Source organism: Sporothrix brasiliensis, assembly GCF_000820605.1.
Source record: "Sporothrix brasiliensis 5110 chromosome Unknown Cont21, whole genome shotgun sequence".
Classification (NCBI taxonomy): Eukaryota; Fungi; Ascomycota; class Sordariomycetes; order Ophiostomatales; family Ophiostomataceae; genus Sporothrix; species Sporothrix brasiliensis.
Window position 1 is genome coordinate 1,429,721 of NW_024467140.1, and position 23,605 is coordinate 1,453,325.

The 23,605-nt window shown below is 54.0% G+C and overlaps 5 protein-coding genes across 5 annotated transcripts; 3 read left to right on the forward strand and 2 right to left on the reverse strand.

Annotated features, from left to right (window-relative positions):
- Positions 1–1,616: 1,616 nt before the first annotated feature.
- SPBR_04853 (uncharacterized protein) lies at positions 1,617–3,413 on the forward strand (the record flags this gene model as incomplete). The annotated part of the gene is made up of 1 exon (XM_040763130.1): positions 1,617–3,413. One exon carries the CDS (start codon positions 1,617–1,619, stop codon positions 3,411–3,413), a length of 1,797 nt encoding a protein of 598 aa, XP_040615445.1.
- Positions 3,414–6,232: 2,819 nt separating this feature from the next.
- Positions 6,233–6,448, reverse strand: SPBR_05446 (uncharacterized protein; the record flags this gene model as incomplete). Its single annotated transcript, XM_040763721.1, has 1 exon — positions 6,233–6,448. The coding sequence occupies one exon, from the start codon at positions 6,446–6,448 to the stop codon at positions 6,233–6,235; it is 216 nt and encodes a 71-aa protein (XP_040615446.1).
- Positions 6,449–12,602: 6,154 nt separating this feature from the next.
- On the forward strand, positions 12,603–14,534 carry SPBR_04812 (uncharacterized protein; the record flags this gene model as incomplete). Its single annotated transcript, XM_040763089.1, has 2 exons — positions 12,603–13,379; positions 13,503–14,534. The coding sequence occupies 2 exons, from the start codon at positions 12,603–12,605 to the stop codon at positions 14,532–14,534; spliced, it is 1,809 nt and encodes a 602-aa protein (XP_040615447.1).
- Positions 14,535–15,407: 873 nt separating this feature from the next.
- Positions 15,408–16,012, reverse strand: SPBR_05335 (uncharacterized protein; the record flags this gene model as incomplete). Its single annotated transcript, XM_040763612.1, has 2 exons — positions 15,408–15,831; positions 15,897–16,012. The coding sequence occupies 2 exons, from the start codon at positions 16,010–16,012 to the stop codon at positions 15,408–15,410; spliced, it is 540 nt and encodes a 179-aa protein (XP_040615448.1).
- A 5,599-nt stretch (positions 16,013–21,611) lies between these two features.
- On the forward strand, positions 21,612–23,306 carry SPBR_04895 (uncharacterized protein; the record flags this gene model as incomplete). Its single annotated transcript, XM_040763172.1, has 2 exons — positions 21,612–22,030; positions 22,103–23,306. 2 exons carry the CDS (start codon positions 21,612–21,614, stop codon positions 23,304–23,306), a joined length of 1,623 nt encoding a protein of 540 aa, XP_040615449.1.
- Between the last annotated feature and the right edge of the window lie 299 nt (positions 23,307–23,605).

A 23,605-nucleotide genomic window follows, 5' to 3' on the forward strand; every position in this document is an offset into this window, starting at 1 on the left:
TACCCATCACCCAAGGTTATACAAATTCCGGAACTATGGAGGCGCGGTACCAGCGTGTCGGAAAAGAAAGAAACCTGAACGTGGGCGACGAGGTGGAGTGGTCAAGGAAACGGGACATGAATAAAAAAAGAAAGTTAAAAGGAGGCAAAAGCCACCGTATTACGAGAGCTTGTCGTAAAGTAAAATTCGAAAAACTGACAGAAAATGTGGCTTCTGTAAGCACCAGTGAGCCAGTCAAATTACTTTCACTGAGCATGCTTTGTATCCCTCTCGTTTTCCCAATACCTTGACCCTCTCCATGCCTCCCTTGCTTCAGCGTGTCTAATAAGAGCTGCCCAAATACTTCTCATTATTGTAATATCTCATTTTTTCTTCTTTTTTCTGAAGATGACAGAGTGAGAATAAAATCAAATATTGTGACTTTTTTTGTTTCACTACCTTTTCCACTCTTCTCCTTGACAAATGGCGACGGATTCACCCCCACGCAGTTTCTTGCAATACTGCCCTGAAAGCTGAGAGTACTCCATGTTCACTTGATGGGAAGAAGGCCAGACCAAAGGAGCTGCGAGACAAGAAGTCAAACCACAGACTCCCTGCATTCCTGTTGCCACCTCTTTCTTTTCTTGTTTTGCGTATTGCATGCACGAGCTGTTCAATGTCTCTCGCCGTCTTACTGTACTGCTTGTGTGTTGTCTTTCGGGCAACCTCAGATCCTGTTTTGTATTTTGCTTTGTTTTTCTTCCTTTCTCCGTTTTCTTTCTTTTTTTTCTCTTCTTTCCTCCTTTTGCGGGCCAGAACCCCTCAACGTGGCGTGTTGCTCCTTCCGTTTTGTATCATAAACGCGCCTTCCCACTGTCCTGGAGCTGCCCGTCGCCATCTTGTTGTCTTTGTCGCTTCATACACGGTCGCTCCTTCCTTATCAGACACGCTCGTTCGCTCTTTCCAACTTTGTCGTTTGCTCCCTCCCCAGCCCCCCGAGCAAAATATTATATCTTTGTCTCCCCGGGTGAAAACCTGGACTATTGTTTCCTTCCCAGGCAGCTCGCACTTTCCCTTCTTTTTTATTGTAGCAAACTGCAGGTACTAGCTTCCGGGTTTCCACACAGATCCACCACAGTATTCTTCTCCGGCCCTCCTTCACACAATTTACCTCCTAGTATTTTCACGCCCCAGCAGATCTGCAACTTTCTTTTGATTCTGACACTGATCAACAAAGTGCGCTCGAGGCCACTGTTTCCCAGCTCTCGTTGACCCCCTGTCCTGCCCTCTCCACGTCGCCCGCCTCGAAGTGCTCCCGTTTTCTCTTGCAGAGAGACTGGACCTCCATCGGACGACTGCCCTTTTATCATCTCCAAGTTCCCATCTCGCGACGTTGATCTGGACAGCGTGGACTCGTCGTCTTTTTTTCTATTTCTCTCTCTTCACGTATCGTTCGCCCATTCACTCGTTGCCATCGCCCGTTGACGCTGCCTTTTTGACACCCCAGTCACAAAACATCGGAAACACATCAAAACAAATCACTTCCTTTTCACTTTCAGCACTGCCGCAGCAAAATAAACCATCAAAACAAGACGCAAGATAGAGAACACGCGTCGACATCCTCACCAGCTGCCGCCATGGATGTCAAAACGTTGACAGCCATGCGCGCATACATGAATCCAGAGCTCGATGCGCTGATCATCAAAGAGGCAGCGCTGCCCCTCGAGGGCGAACGGCCGTACCGAAGCGTCGAGGATAAGCTTTCCAGCGCTTTTGTTCCGGCCACGCTGACGGCTTTCACCTCGCGGCTTCGCATGCCCGTGGGTGACAAGGAAGGACATTTCCCCAGTCGTGTTGGCCATGTCGACGTTTACTGTGTCGACGATGGCAATGCGGATGCCGACAACAATGAATTTTGCAAGACTGCGTCGACTGGCGACAACAGCGACAGCGACAACCAAACCACAACCATCGACGACGTGATCGGCCCCGTTGTTAACAGCGACGAAGAGAGTGCCATCACGGACTCGGACGACGACGAAATGAAGGACCGGAAGCCGGACGACTCCTCGTGCGCGATTGCTAACTCTGACGAGGACTGGGAGGACGAAACCGGCATGTCCTACAACGCCGACGGTACTGCCATTATCAAGACTGCCGTCGCCGTCCGCCGCGGCCAGGTGCAGATTCCGAGCAAGTACCAGCGCTACATTCGCTCAAAAAAGCTGGCCGCCGAGATGGACGCCTCGCAGCTCTACGACGCAAAGGGTCGTTTGATCATTGTTGGCATCCCTGTGAAGCACGCCCGCAATCCCGATGGATCTCTCGTCTCGAACCTCAGTGTTCAGCTTCGCCGCTACGCCGAAGAGACGGCTGCCGCTGATGCTGCTTCTCGCAACAACAGCCTCGCTGGCAGTGCCTCGAGCAGCCGTCGGAGCAGCGAGGCTGCGCTTGCCGCTCCTCACGGCTCGCCTTTTGGCTTGGGAAACGAGGGTGGCCTCCCGAATCCTCTGCGGTGCCACCCAGGCCCGGTGACCCCCCCTCTGACGCCCCCCTTCATCGGTGCTCAATCGCCTCATGAGCCGCCTCCGGTTCCTCCCTCGACGCCCCATTCACTGCTGGCCACGCGGTACATGTCTACCACATCCACATCACGGCCCAACGCCCTAACGCCTCCCATGTCGCCATCGACGGCAATGGTCTCGATGGCGACAGCGGTGGCTACGGCCCTGTCCAGCACCTCAGCCTCCTCGTCCATCAACACGGTATCCGGGGCTGGCTCCTCGTCTGGCTCGGCGCCCATTAGCGCTCCCGGTACCGCTCCCAGCACGTCGCCCGAGACGTCGTCGGCGACAACGACACATGGCGGCGCTATTGCTCGCATCATGGGGACTGTGGGCTCCTTCCAGCCGTTTGGCAACAGCAGCCTTCAAGCTATTATCAATGCCACTGGCATCTTGACCATCCCCGGCAAACACGGCATCACTATGCGTCCCGCCCTTGTCCGATCGGCTAGCAGCCATTTGCTGGGCGCCGAACTTAGCTCGTCCCTGCACGGTCACATTCTGGAGGAGAACAACTCCCGTCACCGCTTCAACCACTATGGTCCCCCTCGCCGCCGCCTCGCTGGAAGCACGCAAGCTGGACCGTCGACGGGCGTACCCCTGACAGTCATCGCAAAGGACGAAGACGTCTGTGTGACAGCGCTCTCACCCCCGCCGATCCATCGAACACGCTCTGCACCTAGTGTCGCGCAGAGAACCTTCCACATGCACAGCCTTGACGACGTCTACGTCGGCAAGGGCAAAGGAAAGGCGCGGGAGCACAACGGGTTCCGCGACCAGCCTTCTCTTCCCGAGGTCGACCTCGCAGCGGAGCTGGCCAAAGACGAGTGCTACAACTTTGCCCACGGCTACCATGCCAAGGGGTGGTAGAGCAGCAGCCCGCTCGGACAGCTCCAGCTCTCCTCACCCCCATATGTACAACATGTATGAATGAATGATCGCATCACCAAGCCGCAAGCAGGAGACAAGACTCGGCTTGTCACCCTCGAAACACACAAAAACGGGCGCACACTTGCGCAGGCGTTATGGACAATGGAACACGGAACGACCAGACGGGCTGGTTCTAGGGAACGCACAGGACTGCGACGGATTTGCTTTTCTCTTTTCTTTTCTTGTTTTGAACGGACTCTGCTATTTATTCCCTTTTCTTCTGTGCCCCTTCCTCTGCTCCATTTCTATGTGGCTTTTCCTTTCTCTCGATGACTTTCTACCCCAGTCCTTTCGGACGTTGTTTCTTCTTGATCGTTTTCATACCCAGGCTTTTTGCTATGCCTTTTTTATTGTGATAGCAGGCACTCATTTGCCATGTTATCGAGGAACTCTTTACGTGGATTTACGTGGATACGGACTTCATGGACTCTTGCCTTTTCTATGTTTTTGCTGCTTCTTTCTTTATTCCCCGCCGGTTTTTCCACGGCTTCTTGATCCTGCACCCTACGGACGTTTGTTTGTATTATACCCATATACTTATTTGCCCTTTTCGTCTTTCCCCAGGGTCGCTTAGTTCTTTCTACCTTGATCGTTTTCTCCACCACACGGCTACCTGCTATTGCTTGTTCCGCCGCCACATTTGCGTCGCCCTCTGGGTTTGTCACGGCTTCGCACTCTGTACGCTTGCGCATTCTAATTCGGGTTTGTCTTTTTTCTAATTTCTTTTCTGTTCTGCCCGTTCGCTATGAACTTGAGCTTGAATCATGGTCTGTATGATTCTCTCCCCACAATCCTGTAACGGCCACTGGCCTCAACGCATTCATGTAACGCCGACAAAGGCTCGAGCTACACCAGTTGCCCAAGAGGGGGCACACTCATCCGTTTTATTTCATCTGCCAGTCCGCTGCGAGGATAGTTCGCAAAAGTTTATTGATTACTCCTATGCAGGAAAGCAAATCGAACCTTATTCTTACACCCAAAGATAAAGTTGACATGATCGTGCCCTTTGATCGGATCGTAGTCTCCATGCAACGTTGGCCGCCGAACAGAGTTAAAGAAGCATTGCCAGTCTCCACAGTGTTGTCATCGTGGTATCTTATCCCCCAATCCAGATACAGTGCGACGGCGACACAAACTATGTGCGGATGCCAGCTGTCACTTTTGCCGTTTGTCATTTTCAATATTTTTGTCAGTATGTCTAATTCTGTTGCTCTTTTACCCCACTCCATTTGTCATGCGCTCCTCGCTCTGTTCCATGGCAACCCCCACTAATGTAACCACAACCGGTTTTTTGTTGTTGTACGTTTGTCAAACTCGACATGCCGTACACCCACTGTCCCATTCTTTCTGCGGTCCACGAAACACGGGGTCCTGCAGGCCTTTTTGACGTATTCAGCACAAAGTATGGAGCATGGTTCGTGGCGTGGCTTGCTTTTGCGTGGAATGGGACATGTGGCAGGATTGTGCGTTTGTGTGTGTGCGTATAGTGTTGATGGAAACACAAATGGCCAAAAATCCACCCTGGATGATTCTGACTTGAATGACGGCCTGGCCTCGACCTAGACCTAGACCTATAGACCTATAGACCTAGCTAGACCTAGACCAAGTCCAAGACCCCTTACCCCCGTTCTCACTTCGCCCTCAACTCAACGCTGGCCTCCAAGAACGAGCAGGGGGCGATCACCCATTTGTGGGACGGCCCGCCCAAAATAAACAGCTGTTTGCGCAATGATCGCCTACTAACTTTTGGTCTCCCGTCTTTGGTTCCAGCGCACCAATTTAGTTGCTGTCTTGATGGATCTAGGCCTAGCGAGCTGGCTACGGTAGTCAAGTGGCTACGGTAGTCGAGGAGGAGAGAGGTCTAGGGGAATCCAGCAATTAGTACGACATACATGCACGAGGAGGTACACACTGACGAAAAAGCAGACTTGTGATAGCCGTCAATAGGTTATTAGACTAGAGATTATTGCCATGGAAGCCGAAAGGGTCGCCGTTGTGTTGTGGCAACAGAGAAGCAAATCGAAACAAAAAGGTTGAGAGAAGGAGAAAGTGAATGGAAATTGAGGAGAAAAGGCCTATAGCGCTCGGTGGTCGAAAAAGTCCACAAAACCTTTCAAAGCAAAACCTGCCTGCCCGCCCATGTTCCCGACTTTGTTCCCTTTTCCAATGTCCCCTTTTTGCAAACCGAATTGCAATCGCTGCACGGAAAAGAAAAAAAAGCATAAAAGAAAAACAAAACTATTTGGTTCGCAATAGTCCCGTCCATGATCCTTCCCTGGTCATAAAAGCATAGGGTTGAGGTATATCGCCAACAGCCTGGTCCTCAAAAGACGGGGCAGTGCTGGGAAGCCCAAACATTCTGGCGCAGAATCGCAAAAAAAAATATCCCTAGTCAAGCTTGAAAGCAATATCCGGTCCGAAAAACCACAGATAGCGAAACAAAAGAAAAGGTCGTGGCCCTAGATGCAAAAGAGAAGGAGACAAAACGAATGGAACAAGAGATAAACAAAGGAAGTAAGACCCAGACAGGGTGGCTCTGACGTGTCAAAGTGATATGTCAGTCGCACCGGTCCGTCGGGGTTTGCATGGATTTTGCTGGCTGCTGCTCCTCCCCAAGTGCGACTTGTTAGAAAAACAACAGCCAAGCTCCCGATTCTTCAGCGGTTCGCCCGAGCACCGGAGCAGGGTCTTCCCCATGCCGATTCATGGTCCCTGGTCCGTTCCGAGGTTTGCTTTTCATCGGGGTGGCAGTCCATGGCCTACTTTTTTCCAGTCTGGCCCGACGACGTCGTGTACGCAGAGGACTTCTCCGAGAACGTGTGGGACGTGTCAGTGCTGCCGGTGCCGGAGCCGGAACCAGAGCCGGAGCCGGAGCCGGAGCTGCTGCTCGAGCCGGTCTGGCCCTTCTTCGAGGCAGCCTTGTCGACAATGCTCTGTGCAGAGACTTGGTAGAAAGCGTGGAACTGAGACTCCATGGTGAGCTGTCGGTCGTGATGGTTTGTCTCGACACTGCTAGGAAGGGAGGGGGGGAAAGCGCAGAGTTGAAGCCGTGGGTCAACGGTAAGAGGCAAAAGACGTGTGGTTTTTGGATTGTGAGTCTGTCGACTGTCGACTATTGAATCGAGTTAGAAGTCGTGCTTTCGCGTGCTGAGGCAAAGCAGTAGAGAAGAGGAAGGCGATTGGCATTGACATACAGTGAGATAGGAAGTAGGTTAGTGTGCAGTGTGGTAATGCAGCTCTAGCTTGGTTGGAAAGGTGCCGATCTTGTTGAGGATGTAAGAGGAAGAGAGAGAGAAGAAGAGGAAATTTTTGGTCCGAGTCGAATTGGATTTATTTATGTGTACCTGCAAACGAACGAAGACGTGAAACGAGAGTGAAAAGGAAGGAGCGAAGGAGAAAAAGAGGAAGGAGCAACGGAGGGCGGCGGTTTTGTTTCTGCAAGAGCAACGAGGGCAAGAGCGATGGACGATTGAGAGCAAAGCAACTGACGCTGGTGCGTTACCAGGCCACCACCCTCTTTCCTCTTTCCCAATGCATGGCGCACCTCCAACGAGAGTCCCAGCTGCAGACGCTTTATTATTATGTTTCTATTCTTTTGTCGTCACTCCATTGGGCTAGATGCGTCTCGGGGCTGTCTGAGCAATGGCCTCGAACAACGACGGTTCCCAACCAGCTCTGACAACGCAGCGTTTCTCGACAACCAGCAAGTACCTTCGTACCTTGTGGAACGCAGGGCTAGAACCAAAGAATGGGGACATTTCTACGGAATATTGTCGAGACACACGTCCCAGACACGGCAGACTGGACTGCTGTCCAGTCGGCAGAAAGTACGTCGTATTACGTACAGAGTGCCTGGACAGCTCGTCCGTCGAACAACCTTTGAAGACACACATACTCGCACACGTAGACTCGCGCAGACAGACAGACAGACACACACACACACACACAGTCGTGCAGCTTGCTGCATGTCTCCACAGAACACAACACACACTGGCACCCATGGTTGCACACACAGGGCCGCAGAGCACGCACTCGTGCAAATGCACACATGCATACCCACATCCCTGACGCTGGTTCGTCAGGCCAGGCCCTGGATTGCTCGTGTCCCACACCCCCTTCCTGTCGCCAACCCCACCCGGCCGACTCTTCAGGCCGCTCGGCTCGTCAACCCAGCCGTGAATGCAGCCGAGTGCGTTGATGTTGGAGACGTCCGGTTTACGGGTGGATTTGTCTGCCTGTCACGGCGAACATGCGTCGGCTTTCGACCCGTACTTTGCACCGACTGTCTCTGAAGTTGCCTCGATCTTATTTTGCACGGAAATCTTACTCGCACATTGACTTTGCAGAGCTCCGCAGACGACATATACTTTGCACATGCAAAGGCCTTACTACGGGTCTTGGTCCAGGTCTACAGCCTATGGCCGTGGCGAACAGACAGAAGCAACAAACCAACTCTCAGAAACGAAATGGAGCCCCAGAATATTGAATTGTGGCTTTTGGAAGGAGCAAAAGAGGGACGAGGAAGCGAAGAACGACACAGGAGAAGAGGGGAACAGCAGGGGTCAATAGGTAGGTGGGGGAGGGACGGAAAAGAGTGGAGGGGAAGGACAGATGATGGGACCAGGGGTGCAAAACGATGTTGCAAGGACGCACGAAAAGAACGAAAGAAAAACATACATAAGTTGCAGACGATGCGGACAATGCAGGCGATGCAGGCGATGCAGATGGTAGAAGGTGCAGAAGACCTCTCACCTCTTGCGTTCTTGTTGGTCGCGGCAAGGCGGGCGGCACAAGAAACCATAACGCAGAAGAGGATGATGGCTGCATTTGCTAGTTGGTTGCGATAACCCTCAGCAACTGCACATCAGACAGGGAAACAACGGCACGGAGAATGTGCATTGGCTATTTCGAACGGCGACTAGATGCAACAAAGGCTGAGAAGCATCCAATGGCATGCGGCAAAGGACGTTGTGAGGGCAAAAATGACAGAAAATCCTCCCAGGGACAGCAACGAGATACGCAGCGGTCCGACGACGGAGCAAATGGAGTGAGGGGAAACGCCGAAGAAGACAAACACTGGCCACTCAGCGGTCCGTCAAATTGAGGCTCTAGGCGGACGGAAATGGTTTATATTGAGAAGGGACGAGGCGAGACGGGGAGTTTCTGGTTTGGGGAATCGTGGAGTCCTGGGTTCCGGACGGCCCCAGAGTAATCAATGCCGTCAACGCAATAAATCTGCGGCATACTTTTCACAGGCATGACGATGATAACAAGATTCCTGCGCGTCTCCTGTCTGGTTTGTTTCTTTGACCTTCTTGTATTATAAAAAATATACAATGTATAATGCCAATGACCGAATGCCTTCTTCTTTTGTGTTCATTCTGTAGTGTGATCCATCGGCAGCACATAGCAGTCCCAAACGATCTCCATGCCGTACGGCATTCGACATACTCCGTATCACATCTTGGTCCTAGGCCAGGACGTCTTTGTACGCCCAATATTGTCTTACGAAGAAAAAGAAGTGAAAGTGAAAGAGAGTTTGGTACTTGGCCGTCAAAAAGTGTACTTCGTAGCTCCAAAACAGTAGCTCAGTAGTTCAGTAGCTCAGTAGCTTAATGCGTAATTACTCTGTAGTACGACATACTCTGCGGAGACTAACGATGTGAACAAAGTGCGCCATTCTCGGAACGGGAAGCGCGGACAAGGACGATCGTTGCAGTAGGACCAGGGAGACAGACTGCGAGACAAACTCACAGACATTTTCACAAAACAAACGTCAGATACCAACTTTGCTATGGATTGCGCCACTTTGCTCTTATCTTGTGTGGGCTTGTACAGAATAGAGGGACTGATCACGGCCAGAAGACTGTTGTGCTCTTTTCGTACGGAAAGTGGCTATATCCTGTCCCTCCCACGCTCCCATGCAGCTTGCTAAATCCGGTCATCCTTTGTGTAGGATCGCTCTGTCGAGTACATGAGGAAGACAACAAACTCCGACGCCCTTTTGCCAACGGGTTGTCAGCTTCGAGACCAGGAGCGAGACCGTCCAGAAAGAAAGCTGCGGTGGAGCCCTCGTCTGTCTCTCTCTTATCACTTTTTATTCTCTCGGCAAGCTTGGCAGGGCAGGTTGAAAACGCTCTTAAAACGGTTCTCTCAAGGTCACTCACTAGTTGTTCGATCAAGAGCCCCAACAGCTTGCTTGTGGAGTCTGACGATCTATCGTTAGTTTGCGCATGTGTGTGTATTTCGCGCGCATGTCGAGGCTGCGGAGAACAAAATATGAAACGGCCATTTTTGTAGAATTTATCACTTTGTGCCGAATAAGACGAGCGTACATTGTAACGGGACGACGACTTGACCCCGAATGAGGTGGAGCTTGCAAGTCGTACCTGCAGGTACATCGTACGACGAACAATCTTACACGCTTTCCACTGGCATGGACGAGGGACGGTGGCAGCAGTTCATCCAGATTCCGTGCTTGCAGATGTGCAAGATTTGATGGAACAGTCGGACACACGACACATGAGACTCAATTCTGCACTTCGTACTAGACAGTACGGAGTGCTTTATAAGGGCAAGGATTGGCAGGACGACAAAAATAGAAAAGAGAATAAAATTCACAAGGCCACGATGGCCTGCCAGAATGGCGTAGTTAAATTGCGATGAGGCTAAACCCACAAAACGTCCCGAGATCAGATGCTCCATTCCCCAGTTTTTATCTTCATTCCCCTCTCGAGATTCTTCCCCTGGCAGGTCAGTAGCACGAAGTCTCTGGTCTCTTGTGGACTTGAACGAACCATGTATTGCAGTTCACTGCCGTAACTTAACTGACTCGACAGCTCGTGTGACCCTCAAACCCCCGGACCTACTTTTGTCGTTTGTTCACATGCAGGACCAGACGAGGGCCCCTGGCCGACGCTGCACCGGGAATGCCCATTGCAATTCCAACGTGCAGAATTGGAGAAGCAATGGGAATATCATCGTGGATACGACGCGGGCAGTGCTGCGCCCAGATTAATTTTAAATTGATGTTCCCTGGGTCAGAACCCATGCCAAGCGTAAAATAGCATGCTGTGTCCAAGACGTTCAGGGTCGTTCGGACGCGGCCTCGGCGACGTATTTAATACACCGCCGTAATTGGTAACATGCCACCTGCAGCATGTATTACTCCGCAGCGTTGTCCAAAAGCAAGCTTTTGGTTCATGCCATGTCGCATTATGGCAGAGGACTCCTTCGAAGGAACAAGCGAGCCGCTGCGATCATACCCATTGAGCCATTGTACTTCGTACAGCATACGACATACAGCCATGGCAATGACGACGTACAGCACAAGTCGCTGAGTAATACAGGCGATGGCAAGAAGTGGTGATCGTCGCTCAACAAGAAAGACAGAAACACAGAAACACAAAAAGTCCCCCATCGCGTACTCCCAACAACTCGTCGCGTCGCGATGTGAGACGGCCGGGGCCAAGAATCTGAGGTGGTCCAGTAAACGGCCGCGAAAAAGGGGTAAGACAGGAGAAAGGGGCAACACGAGATCTAGACCAACCTTTGATGGTTATGCGCAATGCACACAGACCGAGGCACCCACAGACGGGAGGCCAAAGCTGTGCACATAGCCATCCACTTGCAGCGTATGACGTACGCCAAAGGGCAACGAATTTGTTGGCTGCAAAATGTGATTGCAATATTTGGCTTTGCGCTCCTCCCTGCGTCAAGGGGGCAAAGCTCACCAACGACAGGCCGGACACCCAGGCAAGAGTGCAATTCCAAAGGCCAATCATGCGTCGCAAGAAACGACCACATCGACAGATCTGTGTTGCCGCAAGGAACGGCCATATACGACGAGTTGAAAAAAGAAATATGTCGGGGAGGAACGGCCAGTATTGGCATTATAACATAGACTCGACGTGACATCAAGGTATGCGCAAAGAACTGCGTACAGCGTGTCAATTAGTGATGCCCATCCACCACCGCTTGTCCAGTCATTCCCAGGGGCCTTCGACGGGCTCGACGGACTGCTTTCTTGCATGCCCCAAGCGACCATTATCGCCACAATCGTCCCTGGCATCCATCTCCGTGGTGGCTTCATAGCTTGCACGCGCGTCTTCTCACAGTCCTCGTCTGACAGTCCTCGTTTGACACGTCTGTGCCTCCGCCAGAGTGGAAAGAAGTATCCGTGCTGCCACAAATGCCAGAGACCATCCCTTGAACAGACGTTTTTGGAGCATTTTCTTGCTTCTTAAAACTGGCCAACAGCGCAGCGCTGACGGAGGCCCTCCCTAGGAGTTGCACCTGCCGTTTCTTGTGTCCCTGGCCATTGCCGTTCTTTCCCACCCTTAAACGTTTTTTTAGGTACCAGGCCCACTGTAACGGATCCACCTCCGCTAAAGCTGCCCCCCCGGTTTCCCTTTCCTTTCCCTCTCTTTTCTGTGCTCTTGCCCAAAGGGGGGAAAAGAGACGCGTTTTCCACGCACAACGCAAAAGAGGAACCAACTCCCTGTCTCTCTCGTAAAGCGTCACCTGGCTTTTCTCTCCCCTTTTGTGTCTCCTATTTCCGATCAACCTTTTTTCTCATTCTCTCCATCGCCGTTTCGTCGTTTGTCGGCAGCAATCGAATCCCTCTTCCACTTTGCAGACTTTCTAGAGCGTTTTTCTGTCTTGTTGGCTCAATTGCGTGCCTTTTCGACATTCGGTACCCCCATTCCGTCCCTCCTCTGTCACTACATCGCCACAACGCAAAACTCGACTTGGCCTGCTCTCGGCTGTCCCTCTCTGCCTCTCCTTTCGCTGTGCGGCGCAAGCACCAAATCCAGGCGTCTTGTCACATTGCGCTTGTTCGCCAAGCACAAGAACGACCAACGACTTTGACCTTTCGTCATCCCCAACCCGTACAAACGTTAGTGTTCGATCGAATTGCCATTTTTCGTCGTTGGAACGAGACGGTCGACCATACGAGGCATTTCACAAGCGAGCCCTTTTCCGGTCTCGTACACGGCTACTCGAAGCGTTTGTCTGCTCCTGGCCATCTTCAGCGGCAGCATTTGATCCAGAAGGTCCAGAACAAACCGCCTCCCTTTCAATTCCTTGCGCACTCTCACAACGTCCCTCCTCCCTCCATCCAACATAATGTCTTCTTTACACAACGCCTCCTCGGCGCATCCCCCATCACGGACCTCCCAACACCTTTCCGCCCATCGTGTCTCGTCATCTCGACGGCGGCGCGCGCTCGCCCTTGCCATCCTCCCTTTGCTCGTCGCACCATCATTTGCCGCTGCTGTCGGCGTCGCTGATGCGAAGCCCGTGGCGGCCGTCGATCCTGTCGGCACGGCGGCGGACGCCGTCGCTGCCGCCGATGCCGTTGTCGGCAGCCTCTCCGCATCGGGCGCCGCTGCTGTTCTCGAGGCGGCTGTGAGCCCTGGTGCTGCTGCGGCTGCGGGCGCCGGTGTCGCGGCTCCGGCCGCTGGTGGCGCCAAGAAGGCCGATGCGGCTACCGCCCCGAAAGAGGTCCCGTTTGATGGCAAGGACGGCCGGCCGCACGAAGGCCCCTTTGTTGAGATTGACAACACGCGCAAGTCAGACAGCGAAAAGACCTCTGTGTACATTGACGGCAAGAAGGTGCCCGAGAGCAACGACGGCGTCATGGACGACAAGAACCGGGTGGCTCCCAAGCACGGCACGACGGGCATGACGGGCGGTGTGTCCGAAAAGGACAAGCAGCGCAAGGCCAAGGAGGGCCAGACCGGCGAGCGTGTCGAGAACACGCCCGAAACGCCCAAGGAGGTGCCGGCGCTCCCGCACCACGAAGAGGAGAAGATCCTCGGCCAGGGCCTCGGCAAGGACGGCAAGGACGGCAAGGACGAGAAGACCAAGGACGCAGCCGGCAACGACAAGTCCGGATTCGGGGTACGTTTTTCCCCCTGCGTTTTTCTTTTTTTTTTTTTTTTTTTTTTTTTTTTTTTTTTTTTTTTTTTTTTTTTTCCAATTCAGGGGCAAGCCTCTTCCAGTAACACTAACCCCTCTGTTTAGAAACCCTCTGATCTTCCCGACAAGACACACGACAAGGCCATCCCCCTCCCCGGCTCCGCCCAGAAGGACCACCTCGACGTCAAGACCCCGGCCGACAAGTCCAAGCTCCCCGCGCGGCCCGCCGGCGACGACGACTCCACTCTGATTCATCCCACGGACTCTTTCCTCCTCTCCCTGACCATGATTCTCTTCTCCGAAGTCGGCGACAAGACCTTCCTCGTGGCCGCCCTGATGGCCATGAAGCACGACCGGGTCGTCGTCTTCACGGCCGCCTTCAGCGCCCTCGTCACCATGACCATCCTGTCGACGGTGCTCGGCCACGCCGTCCCCGCCCTCATTCCCAAGCGCGTGACCAACTTCCTCGCCGCCGGCCTCTTCCTGGCCTTTGGCGGCAAGCTGCTGCGCGAGGGACTGGCGATGGGCGCCCATGAGGGCGTCGGTGCCGAGATGCAGGAGGTCGAGATGGAGCTGGCCGAAAAGGAGCACTTGGCCCGCGAGAACGGCCGTCGCAGCAGCCGCGCGGGCACCGGTGGTGTGCTCTCGCCCGACATGCTGGAGATGGGCCTCGGTGGGGCCGGCGCATCCAACGGACGCCTGCCCCGCTCGCAGTCGCGCTTCTCGACCCCGAACCACAGCGCCTCGTCCTCGCTGTCGCCGCCCCGCGGCCGCGGCAGCTGGGGCGGCTCGGCCAACAGCGGCTTCGCCTCGTCGATGAAGACGCTGGGCAGCGGGCTGTCGAACCTGGCCACGCTGCTGCTGAGCCCCGCCTGGGTGCAGACGTTTGTCATGACCTTTTTGGGCGAGTGGGGCGACCGCAGCCAGATCGCCACGATTGCCATGGCGGCCGGCCAGGACTACTGGTGGGTGACGCTGGGCGCCGTCGTCGGCCACGCCTGCTGCACGAGCGTTGCTGTGCTTGGCGGCCGTGCGCTGGCCGGCCGTGTCAGCATGAAGGTGGTCACGGTGGGCGGTGCCGTCTCCTTCCTCATCTTTGGCGTCATCTACCTCTTTGAGGCCTTCTACAGCGCATAGAGGAGGGAGGGTTGATGACTTTGTTGACAAGCCCCGTCCACCATTTTTAAGAAACAAAAAAAATAGAAAAGGTGACGGCTTGCTAATGTCTTGCTTAATGTATCGTCGTTTTCAACGTATTCACGGGTTTTGGGTGTGTGGAACTTGCTTTTGTACGGGCTCTCTCTCTCTTTCTCGCTCTCTATCCTCTCTTCCTATGTCTCTTCCACTTCCTCTCACTGCATGGACGGAGTTATTGCGTTGTCGGACAACAATGAAACCAGGGTTGCCAATTTCTGTTTTCCCCTTCTCTTTGACACTCTTTTGGCCTGTTCATTTCATTTCTGCACCTCTCCTGTGCTCATCTCGTCTACGCCTCTTTTCTTTTTTTTCATTTCTCTTCATGTCTCTCATTCTACCACCCTTACATGGTTTTAATGTCACAGCTGACTCATACACTTTCTTTCTCATGTCTACCTACCATTGGCGGTTTCCTATTTATGATGTTCGTCTTTTTTGTAATGTAGACGGATAAGGGTCTCGCTTTCGGGTTTGAGCATCTCCCTTTAGAAAACATATGTTCCTGTCTCAACGACTTTCTTTCCCTGCTACCCGACTCTGACCACTCTGTTTACTTGCCTTTTCCCATTCCCCCATTCTTTCCTTGGCCCTTCCTATTCTCGTACCTATTATCTGTAATTTCAATGTAAACATGAACAGCAAGGCTCTATGGGAAAAATACACCACAAGCACGATAACTACACGTCTTCAACTGCGGCAGCAGCCAAACGAAGAAATACAATGCCAGTGATCAATTGAATGCAGCAAACGGCCGTGCCGACGCACCATGTCGGCGTCTCTCCATCGGCGGCGCCTGCGTGTCTGTATGTTGTCCTACCAATGCTTCTCACTGATGGGCACCGTGTTGACGTCCACGCCGTCGCGGAACCAGCGCTCGTCCTCGGCAATCGCCACGTCGTTGCCGCTCATCATGCGCTTCCGCATGCGCCCGTCCGCCGCAAACGTCCAGTCCTCCAGCCCATAGCACCGGTACCACTGTTTCTCGCCGCCCTTGCCGTTGCCGTCGCCCTTGCCGTCGCCCTTGCCGTCCTTGCCTTCCACAAAGTACTCGTACCAGAACTGCACGGCAATGCGGTCGTCGGTAAAGGCAAAGAGCTCCTTGCGCAGGCGGTAGCCGCTCTCGCGCGACCACTTGCCCTCGAGGAACCGGACAATCGCGGCGTGGCCCTGCAAAAACGCGTCGCGGTTGCGCCAGATGCAGTCCTCGGTGTAGGCCGGGGCGACGATCGAGGGGTTCCTTTGGCCACAACAGCTTAGCAGGGACACCCCGAACATTGTCTGACGCGCCTCAAAGGTACTCACTTTGTATTCCAGGCATCCTGAGCGGCCTTGACCTTTTTTTCTGCCGTTTCGCGCGTGAACGGTGGAAACGGAGGCCGGGCTGGGGCCGGTGCAGCGGTTGGAGTCGACGAGGCCATGCTTTATACGGAGTATATATTTGCTGTTGCTTTTCTTGTTCACAGGTGAGACAAGGCGTTGTGTCTCTGTTGCTCAAGCTCTCAAATTGGCCACGTCATGGCCCAGTTTATATACCTCTCTCATGTCAAGCGCATCTCTCCCCGTTCTGAGAATCCTCTCGGTGACGTCCCTTCGGCGTCTGACGGCGAGCTAAGACCGTGACTAATCCCGACCAAAGCGCAGCCCAAAGCCGCTGATGGCAAAGGCCGGCCCCTCTTTTTACCAAATTAGGCAATTTAGGTCGACATCGCAGACACCGCGAGGCAAATGTAGGAGTTGATCGAATTGAACAAGTACGACGCAGGATTCAAAAGTCGGTTCTTGTTGGCTGTATTGTCTTCTCTTATTCGTCGAGTACGATGCACAGTAACAATGACTCTGAGACAAGACGTGGAACCGTCATTGGCCACTGACATCATACCGACAGCACAATTTTAACTTTTCATCTGTGCTGGTTTTGTCGCGAGAATGTCACGTACCAGAAATCAGACAAGCTGCAAGGGCGCACGGGTGGACGCCAGGTTACTTCATAAGGAATATGTAAGCCCAAAATTGGACGATGATCGGTCTGTGCAAACGTCGTATTGTTTGCGCACAGAAGGCCGAGAGGAACTCTTGTCCTTTTAATAGTCGGCCGCGATGGTCTTGACAGGGATGTCTGTTGCGGTCAGCTTTTCCAGTGTCCTTCTTTGATTCTTCCTTATTGTTCGGTGATTGCTCCTTCTGCACTCTCTTGTAACAAATCGAGCGCCTCTCTACCGCGTCCGTCGCGTATCGGTACGTTCTGCCCGTCGTTTTCATGCGGTTCGAAACCGGCTATTTCTGGCAGGAGGCTCCAAAAGCCCCATACAGATTATTCGGCGGCCCCAGAAGCCAGGCAAACACGATCCTGGAACCTGGATCCTGGATCCTGGAACCTGGCCCTCTGCGGAAGTTTTCTTGTTCTTGAAGCCGGGTGCCACAAGGTTGAGATTTGGAGGGCGTCGAGAAAACAGGAAGGTGCTCGGGGCCAGTATCTTCCAAAGTTGGGATTTGGAGGGCGTTGAAAATGAGGAAAGAGAGGTACGAGTGGTAAAAGGAAGGCGCTCGTAAAAGGAAGGGACGAAGGGTTCGTGAGACAAAGACGTCGTGAGAGGAAGGCACACGTGTAAAAAAGGAAGGTACCCCGGGGCAGTATCTTCCTTCGTAGCTCTTTTATTTAACGCCGTCAAAACATAACTTTCTTACCAGAACCACAAACGAGGGAAGAGCGGAAAAGGGCCTCGGACGAGACCTGGGTCCAGGTCTCGACAGCCCGGCACGAGGTAAGGGACAGTGCGCCATGTCCTTTCTGCCTTGTCTGCACCGAGAAGCTGCGTCGCTCGCTTTGGATGGTAAGAGCCTTTGCATCGACAAGTGGACTTGCTGGGTCATCCTCAGGCAGGATACACTTACGACGTGCGTTCGCTCCCCGTGCCTGAGCCACATCCACGACAATGCCATTTCGACCACCGTTTTGACGATTTTCCCTTTCAACCCCGATGGCTGCTCAACCTGCAGAATCGGCCGGCTGAAGGATCTACTAACCTGCATCGCGTTAGGTGCAGTGGTCCGAGTGCACCTGAATCGCACGGTTCCACTCTGTGGTGCCTTGCTTGAGAGAGCTGTGCGGCGCGACGCGATTGAATAGCTTTCTGCTTTTCTACTCTGCTCTTGTCCTACAAGAGGCACCACAGTGCCGGCTCCTTGCTGCAAAAGAAAGGGGGCCAATCCGGCCTGGTGTCTTCCAGAAAGGAGGCATGCACCTGCAGAAGAAACTGCCGGCGTATCTTCTTGCCTTTTGCAGTTGTCCGGTTGCACGGGACGTTGTACGATCTGTCGACAACCGTCTCGAAAAGGGGCCGGCTTACAAGCCAAAAGAGCCGTGGTTGGGATATGAGGCGCCGAAAACCTAGAGGAACGGGCCATTGTCGTTGCCCGAGACATCTAGCGACAGTCAGAAGCACCGTACGGAGTAGACGTAGACCTTGGTCTGGACAGCGGATAGGAGAGGCAGGAGGCAGAAACGCACGTGTCTCGAAGCATTGCTGCGCATCCTAAACTGTTTTCTTCAACCCTCCACCCTCCTATTGAGAAAGAAGCGTTGCGTCTGCTGCACAGATGCAAGCCTTGTGTGGAGCTTTCTGGTGCGAAGAAGTGCATGAAACAAAGAACAATGGAAGAATACGAGAAGATAGACAAAGAAAACGACAGGATGAGAAAGGTACCGTCGTACGACTAAGGGAGAGCAAGGAACGGCTCGGCGGCAAGTGGCCCCTGAAGCCTCAGGGCACGCTGCAAACCACAGGAGACAAAAGAGCAGTCCACGAAAAGACGGGCGTCGCACAGAGACAATGGGGTGCAAGGGCGAGAAAACGACAAGACAACAGGGCGCCTTGTAGCCCCTGACTGAAGATGCGGCGATGGCGATGCTTTGGTGGTGGGATGTGTGCCTGGAACGAGTCCCTGGAAACAGTGAAAACAAAGTCAGCCCGTAGTCGCTCCTGCGTAAATTAGCATTGTGCCCACTAACGCCAGACTAGCGCTGGCCGCTGAGCACGCCGAACCTGAAGCACCCCTCTTTTCCCCCGTGGACGGTGCCCTTGTGCCCTTCTCGCCTTCTTGCCCTTCTGGAATTAATTACCAGGTGCGTTTCCCCATAGCCATGCGACTCCACTCGTTTCAAAGGCAGGAGCGCCGGCCGTTTTTGCTTCACACGCGCTACCCTTCCCACTTTTGCGGGTTCCTGGCAGGGCAGGGGCCACAGAAGCCACTGAGGAAGGAACCTTTGGGATGCCCCACGCGCGACTGCCATCCACAAAGGTGTCCAAACTGGCCTAGCGCACAAATTCTGGCCAATGAGAGCTGCCAATCTCCTGCTTCCCCTATTTTCGAGATGTCCCTTCCCCTTTTTTTTGCCCGTAATTATTACGATGCAATGGTGAGGGGTGAGCTTCTCGTCGCGACAGGTCAGAGTTTCCTGGCCATGAACTCTTGCAAGTTCCCGAGTGAGCAAAGGCATCGGTCACGCACGTCAATGTACATACACAGAACGATCTTTTGACAAACGTCTTGCCATCGCGGCGGCGACCAAAGAGTCTTCATTGTATCGGGAAAAGCACTCGCGATCTCAAAGGAACGGAAACAGCTCCGCGTCTCAATATCAACCTCGTAATCGTATGCTCAGAAAGGTGCAAACACACTCGTAGCTGCTACGCTGGCTTCCGTCCCCTTTACTCTGTCTACTCTTTGGCGCATGGCTCTTGCTCTCTCGTCTTCCCGGTTTACTCGTTCGTTGGGCTGTTCGCCTGATCGCTCCCTGCCATCCCAGAAACGAAACCGACAGGCCTGCCCGTGTGCCATCACCATTGGCCTGCACCCAAGCCTACACGATCTCATCTAGATGCCCGGGTTCAGCTACGACGGGCAGTTCTCTGGCCCCCTTCTTGTACTTCGCTCCTTCGTCCGCCCCCTATTCCAAGCGCGTCCAAGCTTGCCGCCCTGCCTCATCCGAAATAGGACCATCTGCATCTTGCCGTTCGGGGTACCACGTACACGCCTCCTTTTCCACACCCTCCAGCACTTGTCTCTGCCATCCACACTCTGTCTCGCTCCCTCTCTTGTCTTTTTGCCTCTGATCTGCCCCCCAGCTGCTTGTGCTCCCATGCTCCCAACTCCATATCGTGCGCCAGCTCCACTCACGCGTCGCTCCTTCCTTTCTTTGCCCTCCTCTTCCTTCCTCTCCCATTTTAACAGCGGTACTACCACAGTATTGTCTTCGTCTTCTCCTTCGCTCTTTCCCTCTTCGTTCCGCGCACTCTTGCCCTCCCCTCTATTCCAACGCCCCCCTTTTATTTTAGGGCCATCTGAGGTGCTCTTGTGTTTTTCCCCTTTTTCCTACAATATCCACCACCTCATTTGCCTGTCTTTGGCATCGCCATCCTCGTGTCGACTTTCTCATCGTCAACTTTCTCCATCCTACGCCGTTTTGGCGATTTCTGTGAAAGGCGCACCACCCTCTATACGAGAACACCGGCTCCCCCTTCGCATTCCAGGAAGGATCGACCTGTTTGTAACAAAAGGTGAGTGAATACCCACACGCGTGCATCTGTTCAAACAGCACATCTCGACACCATCCCAAAGAACCTACGAATCCCCCGCCGGGGAAAAGTGCCATTCCCTCTGCGACAGGTCCCTTTTCCTGGTTGAGCGTCACCTGCCGCCGCATCTTGTACTCCTGTACACCCGGACACTATGGCCGACCCTGGCGCTTCCCAACAAACACGCCGGATGCATCGAGACGATGATGCGAATCGGTCGTTTGGCAGCACCGACCTTGACGGTGCTGCACGAAGGACCGTAGCAAACGAACGGAGAACTGGGCTGCAAAAGATGATGTTTGGGGGTGCCTCTCCGCAACTTTGACACTTAGCTTGCCGTGCCAGCTTCCGTAGTCGTCGTTTGTCTCAGACACGGCCGCGATCCCTTGCGTCGTTGCCACTCGGTCTCCTCCCGCTACTGCTGCGATGCCATTCACTTCTTTTGTCGACCTGGTTTTTTTTTTTTTTTTGCCCTTCTTATCGCATCGGCCGGATTCTCTAGAGCTTCTTCTAGGACCCCTTTACAGAATGCGACCAGTTTGGAGAAGGTTACATTGTCACTGACGCGGTATTGCATTTTAGGGTCCCCCCTTTCCTCTGCTTCTGTCGACAAAGCTATCAACAAAATTAAGCACGGCAGTCTCACATACCAAACGTGCTCGTTGCATCCCCCATCCACGCAAGAGACGATTATCCAAGACGGCGAACCGCGACTACCAGCTCCCACCGCTGAAAAGAAAGGATCCCCACTCTCGTTCGAATAAAAAGCAGGAGGACTCCGACGTCTAAATATCGTGAAAGAGAGTTTTCTAGAGCACCTCGTCATTCACTCTTACGCCGTCTTGCTGTGTGCTTTGACACTTGTCTGCGACCCTCAGATTCCCGCTCTCCACCTGGAGGATCTACCACATTTTCCAGGCATATTCGTCAATCACTTAAACAGCCATTAAAGCCGGTTTTGGAATTGCTTCCTCGACCAATTTCTGGACGCGGAGCCAATACTCGCGGTATTTTTTGATCGCTCGTCCCAGCAGACAAACATTTGGGCCCCTGACTTTGGCAATTACTTTGTCATTGCGACCAACGCCCATTTCATCAGGTACCAATAGCTGCCCATTACCAACGGCGCTTCCTGTTCTAGCGCTTCCCGTCTGCCAACATCATCTAGATCCAACACGCAACTGTGCCAAATAAAGACACGGGATAACTGACGCCAGTGATAAGATACAACCTTTGTCCTTGATCTTTACGGCAAGGCAGCCCTCCGCCCTTGGCTGAAGGGAAATTGTTTCTTCTATTGCTCCTCGTTCCGTACCTCTGTTCCACGTGAACAATCCACCTCAAAAGCGCTTCGCACTTTTGTCGTGGATCCGGAACCCTTTTTCCCGTTTACCAGCACCAAAGAATGAGCTCGCCCACTGCCCGACGTTCAAGTTTCGGAATGTTGCTACGGCGAAGCAAATCTGGCGAGCTGAAGGGCAAGAAGGCCCAGGCTTTGCGTGAACAAGAGCTCCAGCGTCAGCGCGAGGCTGCGATCCCCAAGTCCCCGCCCCGTCTTCCCGTCCTTTATAATGGCGCCCCGGCTCCCAACCTAGGCAGTTCCTTTGGCGAGCCCGCTCATGATGCGGCTCCCACCGACTACTACAACAGCAACTACACACCGCGTCCCTCCATGGAGCCCAGCCGCTCCGTGGCCAACGTACCCATCATGCCGCCCGTTCCCTCGGGCGCCTGGGTTGATCCCTATGCCCGCACCGAGAGCATGACCCACCGTGGCCGCTACAGCTATGCTAGCAGCGCCATTAGCACGATCAACAGCCCCCGCCGCGTTCGCCGGAGGAAGGACCCGACGCCATTCAAGTAAGTGGTGACTCCCGTCCATGGTGCTCGTGGGCAACAGGCAAAAACAAGTACTGACCAAGCGTTTTACAGCATCCTAATTATGGGTACTCGGGGTTCTGGCAAGACGTCCTTCCTGGAATTCCTCAAGACCTCACTAGCCCTGCCCGCGAAGAGGCGCGTAAAGACCTTTGACGCCGACGAGTTTGTGCCCGCCGCACCGCCGTCGGGCAACTTCGTCCCCCACTTCCTGGAGACGGAGATTGATGGCGAGCGCATTGGCATGACCCTGTGGGACTCGGAAGGCCTGGAGAAGAATGTTGTCGACCTGCAGCTGCGCGAAATGTCTGCCTTCCTCGAGAGCAAGTTTGAGGACACCTTCAACGAGGAGATGAAGGTTGTTCGCTCCCCCGGCGTCCAGGACACACACATCCACGCCGTCTTCCTGGTTCTCGACCCCGCTCGCCTGGACCGGAACATTGCCGCATCCAAGAACGAGCAGAACATGAACGGCAACGGCGTGGACCGGAATGGCGGCCCTGTGAAGTACGTCCCGCAAGCACGTGTGCTGGGTGCGCTGGATGAGGACCTCGACTTGCAGGTGCTGCGTACGCTGCAGGGCAAGACCACGGTGATCCCGGTCATTTCCAAGGCCGACACGATCACGACAAAGCACATGAGCGTGCTGAAGAAGTCGGTCGCAGACAGCCTTAAGCGGTCGAACCTGGACCCTCTTGAGTCGCTCGGCCTGGACGACCTTGACGATGGCGCAAGCACGATCGATTCCAACCGTATCGAAGAGGAGAGCGACGAGGAGACGGCCGCCGCCGAGGTTGGTGGTGTCCACACCCCCGTCGACAACAGCGATATGGACGTCGCTGCGTTCTCGGACGGCGAGACCGGCCTGCCGATCCAGGGCCAAGTGCGTGCGTCCTACACACCACCCTCGCAGACGCCCAAGTCGTCCAAGCGGCTGTCGTCGACGCCTGGCCGTCGCAACCGCGAACGCGACACAGAGCACCTAGACACCAATGAGGACGACGAGCCACCCTTCATCCCAATGTCGATCATCAGCCCGGATATCTATGAGCCCGGTGTTGTTGGCCGGCAATTCCCCTGGGGCTTCGCCGATCCGAACAACGCAGACCACTGCGACTTTTTGCGCCTCAAGGATGCCGTCTTCACGGAGTGGCGTGGCGAGCTGCGCGAAGCCAGCCGCGAGCAATGGTACGAGGGCTGGCGGACCAGCCGCCTCAAGCAGGGCGGCCGCAACACCCGGACGTCCCTGCGCCGATAAAGCAGCAGGCGACGACTGGATGTCGTGGCCTGAGATGATGCTGACGAAAAAAACGCAACCTCGGCTGCCGGCGAGTTTGGTTGTTTGGGATGACGTTCTACTCTCATCATGGCGGCGCGGGGCGCGCATTGTCTTGTGGCTGACCTTCACTCGTTCTTATTTCTTTGTGTCTTCTTTCTTTTCTTACTCTCAAAGCACGCGTATGAGGGAGCGGATTCAGACTCACTCGAAAAGGGGGGTCTCTTGTCCTTTCTGGACGGGTCTCTCCACCATCTTATTTCTTTTCATGCCTGTGCTGT